This window comes from Zingiber officinale, chromosome 2B (assembly GCF_018446385.1).
Source record: "Zingiber officinale cultivar Zhangliang chromosome 2B, Zo_v1.1, whole genome shotgun sequence".
Classification (NCBI taxonomy): domain Eukaryota; kingdom Viridiplantae; phylum Streptophyta; class Magnoliopsida; order Zingiberales; family Zingiberaceae; genus Zingiber; species Zingiber officinale.
This window is the reverse complement of record NC_055989.1, coordinates 125,694,789-125,709,777: the sequence shown is the minus strand read 5'-3', so window position 1 is coordinate 125,709,777 and position 14,989 is coordinate 125,694,789. Positions and strand designations below refer to the sequence as shown.

Genomic DNA, 14,989 nt, shown 5'->3' with positions numbered 1-14,989 from the left:
TAATTAATTTTAATTGTTAGTTTAATTTAATTTTTAATTTTTAATTTTAAGTATAATTTAATTTTTAATTTTAAGTTTAAGTTTAATTTAATTTTTTAAGTTTAAGTTTAATTTTAATTTTTAACTTTAAGTTTAATTTTATTTAAATTTTTTAATTTAATTTTAATTTTAAGTTTAATTTTAATTTTTAACTTTAGGTTTAATTTAATTTTAAAGTTTACATTTTTAATTTTAAGTTTAATTTAATTTTTAATTTAATTTAATTTAATTTTAAGTTTAATTTTAAGTTTAATTTTAATTTTAAAGTTTGAGTTTAAGTTTAATTTAATTTTTAATTTTAACTTTTATTTAATTTTAGGTTTTATTTTTATTTTAAGTTGAGTTTAATTTTAGGTTTCAGTTTAATTTTAATTTTAATTTTAAGTTTAATTTAATTTTTGATTTTAAGTTTTATTTAATTTTTAAGTTTAAGTTTAATTTAGTTTTTAACTTTAAGTTTAATTTAAGTTTTTAATTTTAATTTTGAGTTTTTAATTTTAATTTAATTTTTAAGTTTAATTTAAATTTTTTAATTTAATTATAATTTTAAGTTTATTTTTATTTTTAATTTTAATTTTTAACTTTAAGTTTAATTTAATTTTTAACTTTAAGTTTAATTTAATTTTTAATTTTATGTTTTTAATTTAATTTTCAGTTTAATTTGATTTTTAAGTTCTTAATCATCTCATCCGATCTATGTTTTCATTTAGGGAATTCTATAATTTTGTAAGATGAGTTAAGTTCAATTTTAGGGTTTGGTATAACCTTGTGTTAGATTCAGGTATAATGAGTTACCTGGACATCATTAGAGTAATCATGCCTTCGAGATTTTTCAAATAGTCTCATCCACTAAACTTAGTAAAAAAACCTTAGTCTAACTAGGATTCGTAAGGGGTAGCTTTAGTTAGTTCCACTAAGCTAAATGTACCAGGTCGGAGCCATATCTTCCTAGACATGCATAAACAGAGCTTCCCTAACATACAATCATCAAAAACTTCACTAGTATCGTAGGTCAAGTTAAATTTTTGTCTCCTTTTTACTCTAATCCTATTACCCTACCAAGTAGGTTATTTTTGAAGGTGCCAACTAGTTTGGAGCCTCCCCCTGAATTATTGATTTGGATTTCTTAAGTTTTGGTTTTGGGTTTATGTCGCTTACTTTTGTAATTATAATAGACTTAATGATAGTTTGAGTTTGAGTTGGTTCTATAGTTCTTTCTATGATTTGTCTTTAGTTTAGTTGATTTAGTTTTATATTTTGGACTTTAATTTGGGTTATTTGATTTTACATAATATATTTTATTTTTGGGTATATAGTATTGGTTAATTCCTACTTGTGTGGTTAGACACGCTTTTAGAATCCAAGCTTTAGTTTGTGTTTTATTTTGAGTTACGAGTGATATGAATGATTTATTTGTTGAACTAGACTTGTATCCAAGTCCAGATTTGTTGTATACAACCTTTTAATTTTTAAGGATTAGATCCAAGTTTTTAGATTTAGTTATAAAATTTTCTAACAGAGCTTTAAGTTTTTTAATTTCAATTTTTAATGTTGAGTTTTCCTCCTCAAGTTTTATAACTTGATTTAGATTAGAATTTTCGATTTGTTCCTTGAGGTGTTGATTTTCCTCAAGGAGCATTTTATTTTGATTTTTATTTTCAGTTAATTTTTTATTTAAGCATGCAATGATTTTGAAATTTTTTTTGCTTAAATTAAGGTATACCTCATCGGAACATTCGGAAATGAGTATGAACTCGTGACTTGATTCAGGTTCGGACCCATCTTTCGATTCACCTTCCGATTCTGATTCACAGGCCATCAACGCGAGGTAACTTCGGTGTTTCTGTTCTTCTTTCGTTAGCCCACACTGGAGGGTGTTGAGAGCCTTGAAATCTATTTGGGCTTTCTTCTTTATCTTCGGATTCCACTATTCCAGGTCCATCGGAATTCTGACATTATCGACCGGAGCCTTGTAGCTTCTGGTGATGTTGAACCATTGGTCGAAGTCGGTCTTCAGATAGACCTCCATTCACTTCTTCTAGTACGGGAAGTCGTCACCGTTGAAGAGGGAGGACGGACAGTGCTGTATCCCTCATTTTGGGCCATTGCTCTTGCACACAATAAAGAAAAAGAGAATCATCCCAAGACTTTTGGTCTTGGATTAGTAGTGTGGAATAAAAATAAAAATATTAAGATTGAATTGGTGTTGCACCAATTCATATTAGTTTGCTACGAGAAAATGTTTCCAAATAGGTAATTGTATCAATTTGGATTATGCCGAAACACTTAAAATTGAAAATAAGAAAATAAAATTTTTCACCCCCTTTGCCTGATTAGTGGTTGTACAAAATTAGAGTGATACCTGCTCTGATACCACTTGTTGGATCGAAAAGAACGTTGGGGGGGGGGGGGGGGAATAGTGATCATTGAAAAATCATTATCAAGTCAAAGTACGCAGCGAAAAATAGTAACGAAAACAACGTTAACACACCAAGTTTTACTTGGTTTGGAGTATTCGTCGACTCCTACTCCAAGACCCACACGTGAGAGTTCTTTCATTGGGCAATCCACTAATAGTTCACAAAAGAGTTACACAATAAGTACAAGAACTATAAAATAAAGTTACCGACAACAAGGAAAATAAAAATTGAGTCGCAGGTTGTTGGAAAAGCTTCATAGCGTAACAAGAGCGTCTTTGGAGTAGCGCGCAAGAAAGTAGTTGCAGAGAGAAGTTGTGTTTTGTGCTCCTGGTGAAAGGATTCTTATATAAGTAGTTCTAGGCGTCTGGATCCCTTCCGGGCACCTGGACTGTGACATCATCCATCCAATCAACGCGCTCCAAGATGGTGACAAGATATATTTTGTGCATTCCGGGCACCTGGACCGCTTCCGGGCGCCTGGACCAACTTTTTCAGCAACCTTTATTTCCTACAGAATGAAGTTAGTCTGAGACAATAAAACTTATATTACCCTACAAAACAAGTGTTAGTACAATTTTATTCAAGAGTAGTCATTAGATTCTGTCTCCTTGAGACCAGAATTTAGTGAAGATCTCAACTTAGATTTTCCAAATGAATTTAAGTTGGATCGACGCCTATTATTCCCTTAAACGGGGAACGCGTCCTCATCAAGTTACTCTCCTCCAGTAAATTACCTTAACTTACCACTTTTCCAGACATCCGGTCAGCCCGTCGACCTGTCTAGACTTCGTGACAGCTTTCCGGTCGGCATGTTGACCAAGCTAGATTTTGTGATAGATATCTGGTCAACCGATCGACCTATCTGGACTTCGTACCAGCTATTCAGTTAGCTTGTCGACCTAGCTGGATTTCTTGCCAATATTCAGTCAGCCCGTCGACCTATCTGGACTTCTCCTGCACACTTAGTTAAATCATTAGATCACATTAAACCTAACTCAACTTACTTTATCATTCATTAAAAACTGAGTTAGACCATCAGTGCAACCTGCACCAATAAATAGGTCCGTTGGACTTGGGTCTTGGAGTAGGAGTCATCGAAAGCTCCGAACCAAGTAAATCCTTGGGTTCGTATCGTTTTTCGTTTCTGTCTATTTCTTTTTCCGTTGTATTCATACTTTGATTTCAAAACTAAAAAATAAGTTTTTGAAAATCACGTGATTCACCCCCTCTCACGTGCAACTTGATCCAACAGTTAGGTTATAATATTAAGTACAAAAAAATTAAATAAAAAAAGTTTTAGGTGTACACGGGGTGTGTGGCATAAAGAGTACAATATATCAAAACTCTCTCTCTCTCTCTCTCTCTCTCTCTCTCTCTCTCTCTCTCTCTCTCTCTCTATATATATATATATATATATATATATATATATATATATATATATATATATATGTTTGAATTTTATTTTAAGCTTAATTTTATAACCTAACACCTAAACCCTTAAGGTAAAGCCCTAAATGACATACTTGCAAGCTAAAAAATAAACAAAAAAAAAAAAAACTTTCACAGACAAAGTCCGCAATGTTCGGTCCGCAGGGTTAAAACAAAGAATGTTATCCTACTTAACTTATGGTGCCCACAAGGTGAGCACCATATGCATTTTTATAAAAATTTATTTAATTTTAATACTATAATCCGAACTCTAAATCTTAAAGACTAAACCCTAAGCTCTTAGAAAGAATAAAAAACAAATACTTGGCCCTCACAAGGTAAACACCAAAAGATAAATAGGATATATATATATATATATTGCCTTTGCTCGACAGGTGCTCGATGTGTTTGGAAGTGATCTAGATGCCTCAATATCTAAGTATGTGATTTGTTTAAATAAAAAATTCCTTAAACCCTAAATACCCCAAATGTCGTATACCTAGACCCGACCCTAGGCCGGGTCTGGCCCAGACCCAGCCCTGGGCCGGGTCTGGCCCAGACCCAGCCCTGGCCCATAATCGATTCGGTAGGATGTCGGGTCAGTTCCGGTTCCATAAGTCAAAAACTGGCGGGCCGCTGGTTAACCATCTCGGCGTGCCGGTTCACCCAATTTTTTTTGTCCAACAGTTCCTAGCCGTTAGAACTATTGGATCCATTACGCACGTGAGAGGGGGGAGGGGGTGAATTACGTGATTTTTAAAAATTCTCTTTTTGTAGTTTTGAAATCATGAGTATGTGCATTGGAAAAAAAAATAGTACATAAAAACACAAGCGGTTTTACCTAGTTTAGAGCCTTCGACGACTTCTACTCCAAGACCCAGGTCTCGTGAACCTATCAACCGGTAATTCACTAAAAACCTCTTCCAGTAACTCCGAAAGAGGAAATCAAATACAAGAAAATTTAGAATAAGTGCAACACCCTGCACTTGTCCTTTTGCAGTAATTAAATATACAAAAATAAATATTACCGACACTTAGAGATTGATGTTGAAGTGCTCATGTCAATGTTGGTCTATCGACTGTGATCAGAACTCCTCAGAGCAGTTGTCGGGCGCAGTAGATTTGCAGCAAAGTAGTAGCAGGAGCCGGAAGCAATCGAAACCTCAAAAAAACGCGTAGTTGCTCGTATGGTAGTTGTTGAAGAAGCTTTAGACGAGCAACATTAAATAGAGCATGGAAGACGCCTCCAATGGGATACATTTTATCCCACAAATTCTGTGCGTTATCTGCTCCGAACGCCAAACTTCATCCCTTGGAAGGCATCTTCCATAGTCATGGAAGGCGCCTTCCATGAATAGTACGAAGGTACCTTCACTGCTTGAAGGTACCTTCGGACACTGTTCATCCGAAGGCTTTTACTCATTTTTGCCTTATAAAATGTGTTAGTCTAAAACATCTACCCTGTTGGGGTTGCAAGGTTGCAAACATAGTCCTATATTGGAAACACATGGGAAAGATCATGAGTTTATAAGAGAAAAGATATCTCCATTGGCATGAGGCCTTTTGGGGAGATCCCAAGAGCAAAGTCATGAGGGTTTAGGCCCAAAGTGGACAATATCATGCTATTGTGGAGATATCTAAATTCTTTTCGATCCTACAATTGGTATCAAAGCCCGGACTGCCAGAAGGTTTAACCGCCGACTGTGCCCAAGAGCTATGGTCTGATTGAGCCATGTGGGTACAATATTGACCTCGAACAAAGAAAGTGGGAGCTCCTATGTTCGGATCAAGAGGACCAGACACCAGGCAGGAAGTCCTAGTTGCGGCTAGGCAAGGAAGTCCCAGTAGGTCGGGTGGACCGAGAGGCAGGAAGACCTGGTGGGTCGAGGATCGGACGTGGAAAGTCTATGGTCCTTTGTTTGAGGGGTGGATTGTTGGGGTTGCAAGGTTGCAAACATAGTCCCATATTGGAAACACATGGGAAAGATCATGGGTTTATAAGAGAAAAGATATCTCCATTGGCATGAGGCATTTTGGGGAGAGCCCAAGAGCAAAACCATGAGGGCTTAGGCCCAAAGTGGACAATATCATGCAATTGTGGAGATATCTAAATTCTTTTCGATCCTACATACCCTGCAAAACAAAGTTAGCACAATAATAAGTGGTAGTAATTAGTTTCTGTCCTCTCAAGATCAGAAACTAGCCAAGGTCTCAGATTAGGGATCCGAAATAGACCTAACCTGGACCAACGCCTATTGTCCCCTCGACCGGAATGCGTTCTCACTTAGTCACTCTCCTCCAGTGACTTATCTTTACTTACCAATTTGCCAAACATTCGGTCAACCCGTCGACTTGTCTGGACTTTGTGCCAGCTATCCGGTTGGCCTATTGACCTAGCTGGACTTCATACTAGCTGTCCAGTCAACCCATTGACCTAGCTGGACTTCGTACCAGCTATCCAGTTGGCCCGTCGACCTAGTTATATTTTGTACCAGCTATAGGATCGATCCGTTGACCTAGCTAGATTTCCTGCACACTCAATCAAGTAGTTAGATCACAACAAAGCTTAACTTAACTTGTCATTCATCAAAACTCGAGTTAGACCGTTAGTGCAAACCGTACCAATAGGAACCGCCAATTAACCAACGATTCCTAGCCGTTGAGTGGGGGTTTTTGGGTATTCTTTTCAACAGTTAAGATCATTTGACCATTTTTTGATCAATGACTATGATTTAGTATCCGTTACTATCCAAACTCTATAAATAGAGAGTTTATTTCATCATTTTCACACACATCTTCTCTACTCTTAATCTCAATTTCATATTCTCTATAATGTTTTCGTCTTCATTTCTATGCACTTTCATTTCCAATTTTCAATTACAATGGAAGGAGGCCGTGGAGGTGCATCATCTCAAACTCAGAAAGGAAAGGAAATAGTGAATCCACATCAGGACCTGAACATTCAATCCACCAATTATGAGAACAAGCACCTTCCGAATCCGACACTCGAAATATAAAGAAGTACTGATGCAATTACTTCTAAGGTTCAGGAAAGTCCTCCTCTAAAGTCTTCTATTTTCACTAAATATTTTGAGAAGGTCACTCTTCCGTCAGGAGAATTGCATGCAAAATGTAAGCACTGCAATGCTTCTTACAAATTCCAAGTTGGTGGCGGCTATGGGTCGTTGAAACGACATGTAGAAATGAAACACCCGACGGAATATTAACTCGATCATTCTCAAGGATAATTTTCTAGATTATTTCAACTAGAAGTAATATTGATTACGGTTTATTTTTATATTCGGATAATAAATTAAGAGAATCATTAGCTAAATTTATTTCTGTAAAACATCTTTCTTTCAGTTTTGGATCTAAATGCACATTTGAAGATTTTTGTAAAGAATCTCTTAATCCATGTGCTAAACGTGTTCTTAGGACTGCACTTACTCATACAATTAAAAAAATAATAAAACAAGAAAGAAAGAATTTAATTGATGAATTTAGTAAATTAGATAATAAAGTTTCTTTATGTTTCGATATTTAGGGTGATCATTGGCAAACACATTCGTATTTGGGTGTGACTTGCATTGGATCGATAACTCTTAGAACTTCTAAAAAATATTGTTAGCTTATAGAGTTTTTGATGAATCACATAATACTCATAACATCGACAATTATTATGTTTAATTTTAGAAGAATATAGATTAACTCATAAAATATTTTTAATATCAATAGATAATGTTAGTTCCAATATCGCTTGTATAGATAATCTAAAATTTATTTGTCAACCTATTATTGGTGGTTTATTTTTTCATATTCGTTGTGTATGCTATATTCTAAATTTATGTGTTCAAGATAGTTTAAATTTTTTAGAAAATTATATTAAACTAATTAGAGTTGCAATTTATTATTTATGATCGCATCCATTTATAATGAAACAATATGATAAGTTTTGTAAAACTAATGGAATGAGACCTAAAAATTTCTACGTGATGTACCAACACGTTGGAATTCAATATGCCAATTATTACAAGATTCATTTCAGTATAAATGATTATTATGTTTATTTTTTTTGCATAAAATATAATACTAATATATATTTATTTTCACAACAATGAAATATCTGTAGTAGTATCTGTGAAATTTTAAAAGTATTTAATGATGCAATCAAATAACTTTTTAGTGTTTATTATTTCACTACTTAATTAGTTTTAGAAAAATTTTCTAATATAATATTAATTTTAAATGAACGTATTAATAATAAATTTTTATCTTCTTATATATTAGCTATGAAAATTAATTGTGAAGAATATTTTTATTTTATTCATAAAAATTATTTAATTACATTTGTTTTAGATTCTAGATTTAAATTAGAAGTTTTTAAAAAAAATGTTAACTTTACACTTTAATTACAATTAAAAATTTTTCTTCTCTTGATCCAGTTAATATTATATATAATGTTATAATTTATTTATATGATATTTATAATCAATATTATGCAAAATATAGAACACAAACTAATATTTCTGAAATACAACAAACTATTAGTAGTAATTTAAAACATACAAAAACATAACTTTTATTAAAAAAATTGATGAAATGTCCACAAGGATCCTTAAGTTTCATACAAGAACTTAGAATTATTTTATGATTTTTTTATTTTAATGAAGCAGATAGTAAAAATTTTGATATCTTAAAATGGTGGTCACAAAAGGCTCAAAGGTTTCTCGTCCTCTCTATGATCGCCAAAGAAATTTTAGCTTGTCCAGTGTCAACTGTTGTTGTGGAGCAGACATTCAGTGCTAGTGGCGATATATTAGATGAACGACGATCAACTTTGTCTCCCGACTCATTAGAAACTCAAGCATTGCTCGACGATTAAACCATAGCCGAGAAAAGAATTCAAGGAATGTAACTTTTAGATGACGAAGTTGAATATTTTGATACCGAAAGAACGAATACAACAGAAACCGGAAATGGAAGTGAGTGACAACATCACTTTCAAATGTAAAAGGGTAAAAATGTAAAAGAACTACGTGGACTTTGATTCCCCTATACCCTAAGGGGATACGTATATAACTTAAATGAGTGCAAGCTCTTTTTTAAATAAATTTTAAATTTTGTAATATGATAATCTTGAACTGTGACGAACCGTGACAAATCTTGAACTGAACGGTGAACTGTAATCGTCTTGGGTGGTTAAGGTTAAGGGTCGACCTGCCATGAACCGTTGAACCGTCGGTTCTGAATTGTGGTCAGGTCTACATATACTCCGAGAGAACCTAATTTTTTTTTGTTTTAATTTTTTTTTTAGCTTGAACACTATAGCCCAACTCTTAAATCCTAAAGGCAAAATCTTATTGGCTTAACCCCAAACTAAAAAAATAAACAAAAAAAAGCTATTTAACAATTGGAGCGCCTCAATCGCGGACGGAAACGAGACGCAGCGTATCAAAATCGTGTGTGTGTATATATACACAGCCTGTACATCCACAATGCACATCCACCGTGGGTGATTCTAATGAGTTGGGACACTCGGAAGTGATGCGAGCATTTGGAAGTGAGTCGGGCACCCAAAAATGATTCGGGCGTCCAAACTCATCTCAATTATCCATGGTGGGTATGCACCATGAGTATGCACCGTGAGTGTACAAGCACGTATGTGCACGCACACACATACAAATGTTGCGTGCTTGTGCATTTGAGGTTTCTTTTTTTGATTTTTTAGTTTAATTTGTTTGAACTTGTGATTATGTTATTTTAGGATTATGCCTTTAGAATTTAGGAATTGAGTTATAGTATTACATATATAAATTTTAAAACATAAAATAAATTTTAGGCGGGTATAAAATGTGCGAGGTAAGATGTGAGGTATCATCTGTATGTATGTGTCACTTCAAGATTTTACTTTAGAATTTAGAAATTAAGGTTATATATATATATATATATATATATATATATATATATATATCTATATATATCGAATTCCTGGTAAGAAGAGGCAGAGCAGCGGGAGTGTAGTAGATATGTGGAGGAAAGGCTGGAAGAGGAAGGCCGAAGGAGACTCTGCTGGCAACGCTGAAGCTTCCCGCTCCAGGAAATTCCCTAAGGGGGATTCTGAAGACGGCGGGGGAGAGGATGACATCATCGTCTGTGAGGTACGGTTCTTCGCTGCTTGCAACCCTAAATGCCTTTTCTTGTTCTGAAACAGGTGAGGTCCTGAATTTCTTCATCTGATATATGGTGGGTTTGAATTGTAGATTTCAAAGAATCGGAAGGTTTCGGTGCGGCAGTGGCAGGGGAACGTCGTCGTTGACATCAGAGAGTTCTATGTGAAGGACGGCAAGGAAATGCCTGGGAAGAAAGGTCCACTCTTTTTACAATATTGATTTTTACAGTAGGTTCTAAGTAGTGGCTAGGGATTAGGAAATGCATACTGGATTTGTTCCCTTCCTCTTCTTAATAAAGGAGTTGGAATCCCAAGTCTTTAATTTTATTGAATTACTTAATTTAATTGATAAATAATACAAACTGTAGGGTTGTAAAGATAGAGCGAAGGGTGAAGGAAGGGGGAAAGGATATGTATCCCATGTTTGGGAGAAATTGCCAATGAAAAAGGTGATCCAGCTCCCTTGCTCTTCCTTCCTCCTATGTAATTTCTTGCCCCTCCAAGTTGGGGAATAAGGAGAGTGAAGAGAGTCGAGTCAAAAGCATGGATTTTACTCTTTTAACCTTAATGTTAAAGAAGCTTCTCTTAACACAGAAATATTATAGTCAATTTGAACTCAATTTATTGTTTATTTTATTTAAATGATATCCTCTAAGAATCTTTTCCAAATAAGTTAGTGTTGTTGTTAGTCTATGGAAGAGATGGTTTGCGTGAAGAGGCTTTTTTGACAAAGAGCATAATACATTATAAGTGTTACTACTTGTAGGATTACATTAAGGAATGACATTTAATGCATCTTGGTCCACCACAACTTGCATTAGGACTTTGTTCCTGGTTCATTTTGAATCAACTATCATCTATTTCTTTGTATTACTTGTAACTTTGTTGTTGTGTGTCAATGGATGAGTTTTGTGTAGGAGAGGTTGAATGGGTGTTGTGCCTTTAATTTTAGGTGTAAGTAAATGCAATAGATAAATTTATAGTAGATAATTTTGTTGTAAAAACTATTTTTAAATTTTAAAAGTTTTTCAGAAACTCCTTATTATATCCTTACTCGGTATATACATCTGATAAATTTGACCTAGTTTTAGGCAAACTAGTTGTTTTATAAAAGGGGCTCTCAACTCTTCTTGTTAATTAATATGCAATTTTAATAAAATTTCCTCTGTGTAACTAGGAGTTGATACATAGATTCCCCCTTTCACCTCCCTAATTGCAGACTACCACCGCCACATCCTTTTTCTGTTTTGGGCAGGAGAATCAATTGTATTCCCTATTCTCACTTACTTAACCCACACCTCAGCTCTTTTCCTGCTGCTCCATGTCCACCTGGACCAACCTATCTGGTCGTAGCACTGTCACACCCACACAGAACCACCACCTATAAGCATTGGAGCTTGCCTCAGTTTAGTTAATCTCGTAGTGATTCTTATAAGAGCCAACTATTTTCTTCATCACCTCTATCCAGACATTCGCTTCCTATGCACGATGTCATCAACACCTTGCAGAAGACTCACATTGCTACACTACTGCATTTCTACCACGTGAGATCAATACATCGTTGTTTTATGCACTGTGGAAGCCCAGCGCACCAATGCCTATGTGAAATCGCACATCGACACCCACGCAAAACGTGCACTTCTACTTTAACTCAACACTTACTGACCACTCTTGTTTCCTGCCTCATCTTGGATGACCATGACAATAGTCTCCTCATGCAACTCCTGACCATATGAATCCCCTCCGCTTGAGATCAAGTCCTATGTCAGCCCTTGCACCGATTTAAAAGAAGTTACTTTAGCTATAGTAAGTCCTGTTAGAAAACCCCACCGCGACAATAGGCAGGCCGACCGTGTTATCCTCTTCTTCAAAGATCACATTACCTGATTGAAGACTTTCCATGGCAATTTCAACAATAGATTACATCCCTACCACCTTGGTATTTTTGTACCTCCCCTTTGAAAATTAATTTTGTTTAATTGATGTCAATTTTTTTTTTTCCATTTACCTAATCTCACATTCACACCCTTACTTCTGCCCTACTAAAAGCACAATCATTTACTCATCCTCCTATTTGTTTATCTTGTTTTTCTAGTTTAAATTCTGTCGAGTTGGGTTATGGTAGAGGATCGACAATAACCTAACAACCCCTGTTCACAATGGTGGGACTACAATGATTTTGTGCAAGCAGCAGTGAGAAGAGGATGTGACTAAGTTTTGATAAGATATCCAGTGGAGTGGAGAGGGCGATGAGGATAGCATGAGCATGGTCACTAATGGAGAAGAAGCTTATATTGGGGTTATGGGTTTCGCAAAGCAGATCGGTCCCTTTGATCTTTCTACAATAAGTAAATGGGAAATCAAGGTGCAAACAGGAGGCAGAGTGGCATGGTCATGAGGTTACCGGTGGGAGAATGACCTAGTAAAGATGGTGTTAGCTTTCAAAGAAGGCAACTTGAGTAAAAGAGAATCTCGATCAACTCATAGATATCAAGAATAGTAATTCATAGAAGGTCACAGGGTGCAATGGGACTGAGTCATGGTTGATTGGTTGGGGAACTCAATGTTGGAGCCATGCACATACAATAGATGTATAGAGGTCCTCTGATGAGATGACAAAGTCGAGGGAGGGAACATGTTTGGTCTGCCATGACGAGTGCAAGAGGGGAAGATGAGATCTTTCTCTGATGCTAGAAGCAGAGGAAAGAGATGGGGAGTACTAGGACAGCTTGGATGACCACAAGTTTGTTTTAGATCTGCTTAAACAAATCTTTGAGCACAAGCATCTTGTTTTATGGGAGGCGGCAGCGTAGGGGAAGGGAAAGGGGGATTTGGGCTAGGTGAAAGAGAAGGAAACAAGAAAGGAATTGATGATGGTCATAGGGGAAAGTTTCGAGTGGGCTCGCAAAGCTAGCGAATGGCTAGGTCACAAGATAGAAGACAGTAAGGTGGATTGCAGTGAAAGGGTGGGGAGGTCGCAGGTGATGTGATGAGAGGGATGAGCAACGAATTGAGTGGGTCATGGGGAGAGGTGAGCACCAAGAGGAGTTTGCGTACAATGACCAAACCAACTTCTAATTCATGCATCATGAAGCTTCTTTGATACCACCTGACTCAACACCAACACTCCACCAAAAACACAATATTATCACAAGAAGACAACTATCTTAAGGGGATTTATGGTCCCTTTTAAAAACTTCAACCGAAATAAGACCAAAAATAAATTTAGACCATCAAGACAAAAGTTAATCCTCCCTCTAAAAGAACAATTAATTTATTCTTCTAAATAAATCCACAGAAGTACTTTTTTTACAAAGTCTAAAATTTTTGAAGATAAAATTCTTCATTTGCATTACATTCCAAATTTTAGAAGGATTAACATTGATACACAACTTTGCTAAACATCTCCAGTAGATATTTGGAAGCTGTCAACTCCAAATGCCTGATACACTTGGTTTATCGAGCATTACTATACTTGTAGACCTATTGAATTGTATCTATTTGGTCTGTTGTGTCCCACTGATCATTGCTTGTGCTTATTTTCTTCAGGTATATCACTGCCGATGGATCAGGTGAACACCAACCCAATGGATCTCAATGAACAAGACAGTCAATTCTAATTTGTGTTTGAGTTTGTGTTTGTGTTTGTGTTCTTTACTTGCCCATCATCATTTTTATGTGCAGTGGAAAGTTCTGCTTGAACATGTTGAGGAAATCGACGAAGCAGTGAGGGAAAACTCGTAGCTTACAAGATATTGGGAGGACTTTAAATTGGTGTTTTGGAGTTAAAAGCTTTAATGATGAGGATCTTGGAAGGACTTCTGTAGGCATGTTGATCCTATTTACCTTACTGCGACGTGATATTTTGATAATGTGAAGAACACTAATGGTGTAACTAGTCTTATATAAACTTGGAAACAATGGAATGCTACTTTCTATTTAGAAAGAGAACTGATATATTTCATTAACATATTCCTGATTAAAAATATATTTTAAATTTTTGTTAGGATTACGTACTGAGAAATAAATGAAGTACCAAAATAAACATGAAAAATAATGGAATATGTATTTGATATGTTGCTAACTACATGTGTTAAAATTTTTGAATCTGAATCTGTTTTAACCGATAATTATGTCTTGACAAATAATAATGGATAGCAAATAATAGAGAGAAATTCTTGATAATTATGTGTTATCAAAAGCTTTCGAATTTAATGTTCATTTCTAAAAAAAAAATATTTGGACCTTGTTTAATTGTCAAAGAAAAAAAATAGCAATGGATAAAGACGCAAATTATATATATACTTTTTAAATTAAATTAAAAATTTATTTTCTATCTTGCTAATTATATATGTTAAAATTTTTGTATCTGAATATGTTATAACAGATAATTATGTATTGACAAATAATAATGGATAGCAAATAATAATGGTACATTTGCAGCGGAATACTTGAAACGAAAAATTCTCCAATACTAACATAAGGATTTATTTGGTATCCACATCCTTGAGGTGACTAATTTAAGGATCCGACTTTCTCTCACCCATACACTATGAAAGATCTCCTTCTCGGAAACAATCCAGAGGCGGAGAATCCTCGTACAAGCTCACACACGAAGAAATACAAGAAGAAGAGGACGAGAAGCTAATACAAATGAAATCTTATAAAATTACAACAATGAAACCCTAGCTTGCTCTCTTCTTGTTTGAAACCACCTCTTGATCAACTTGGAAACGTATCAACACTTCACTTTAAGTCTCCAAGAACTTATCGTGTGTGGTTGAGAAACTGTGAGTGAGAGTTGTGTGAGAGTTGCTTCGAAAAAGTCTACGAAACTCCTTTTCTAGGATTCTTCGACATCTCTCAATCAATTCATCTTTTCTCTAATCGAATGTCACGTCATCCGACCATCCAACACCTATAAAACGGTTCT

The 14,989-nt window shown here is 35.2% G+C and overlaps 1 protein-coding gene across 1 annotated transcript; it reads left to right on the top strand.

Moving 5' to 3' along the window:
• Window positions 1-9,868: 9,868 nt before the first annotated feature.
• Window positions 9,869-14,026, top strand: LOC122047039 (RNA polymerase II transcriptional coactivator KIWI-like). The gene is made up of 4 exons (XM_042608064.1): window positions 9,869-10,045; window positions 10,148-10,253; window positions 13,606-13,628; window positions 13,741-14,026. Exons 1-4 carry the CDS (start codon window positions 9,914-9,916, stop codon window positions 13,798-13,800), a joined length of 321 nt encoding a protein of 106 aa, XP_042463998.1. The 5' UTR covers window positions 9,869-9,913; the 3' UTR covers window positions 13,801-14,026.
• Window positions 14,027-14,989: the final 963 nt, after the last annotated feature.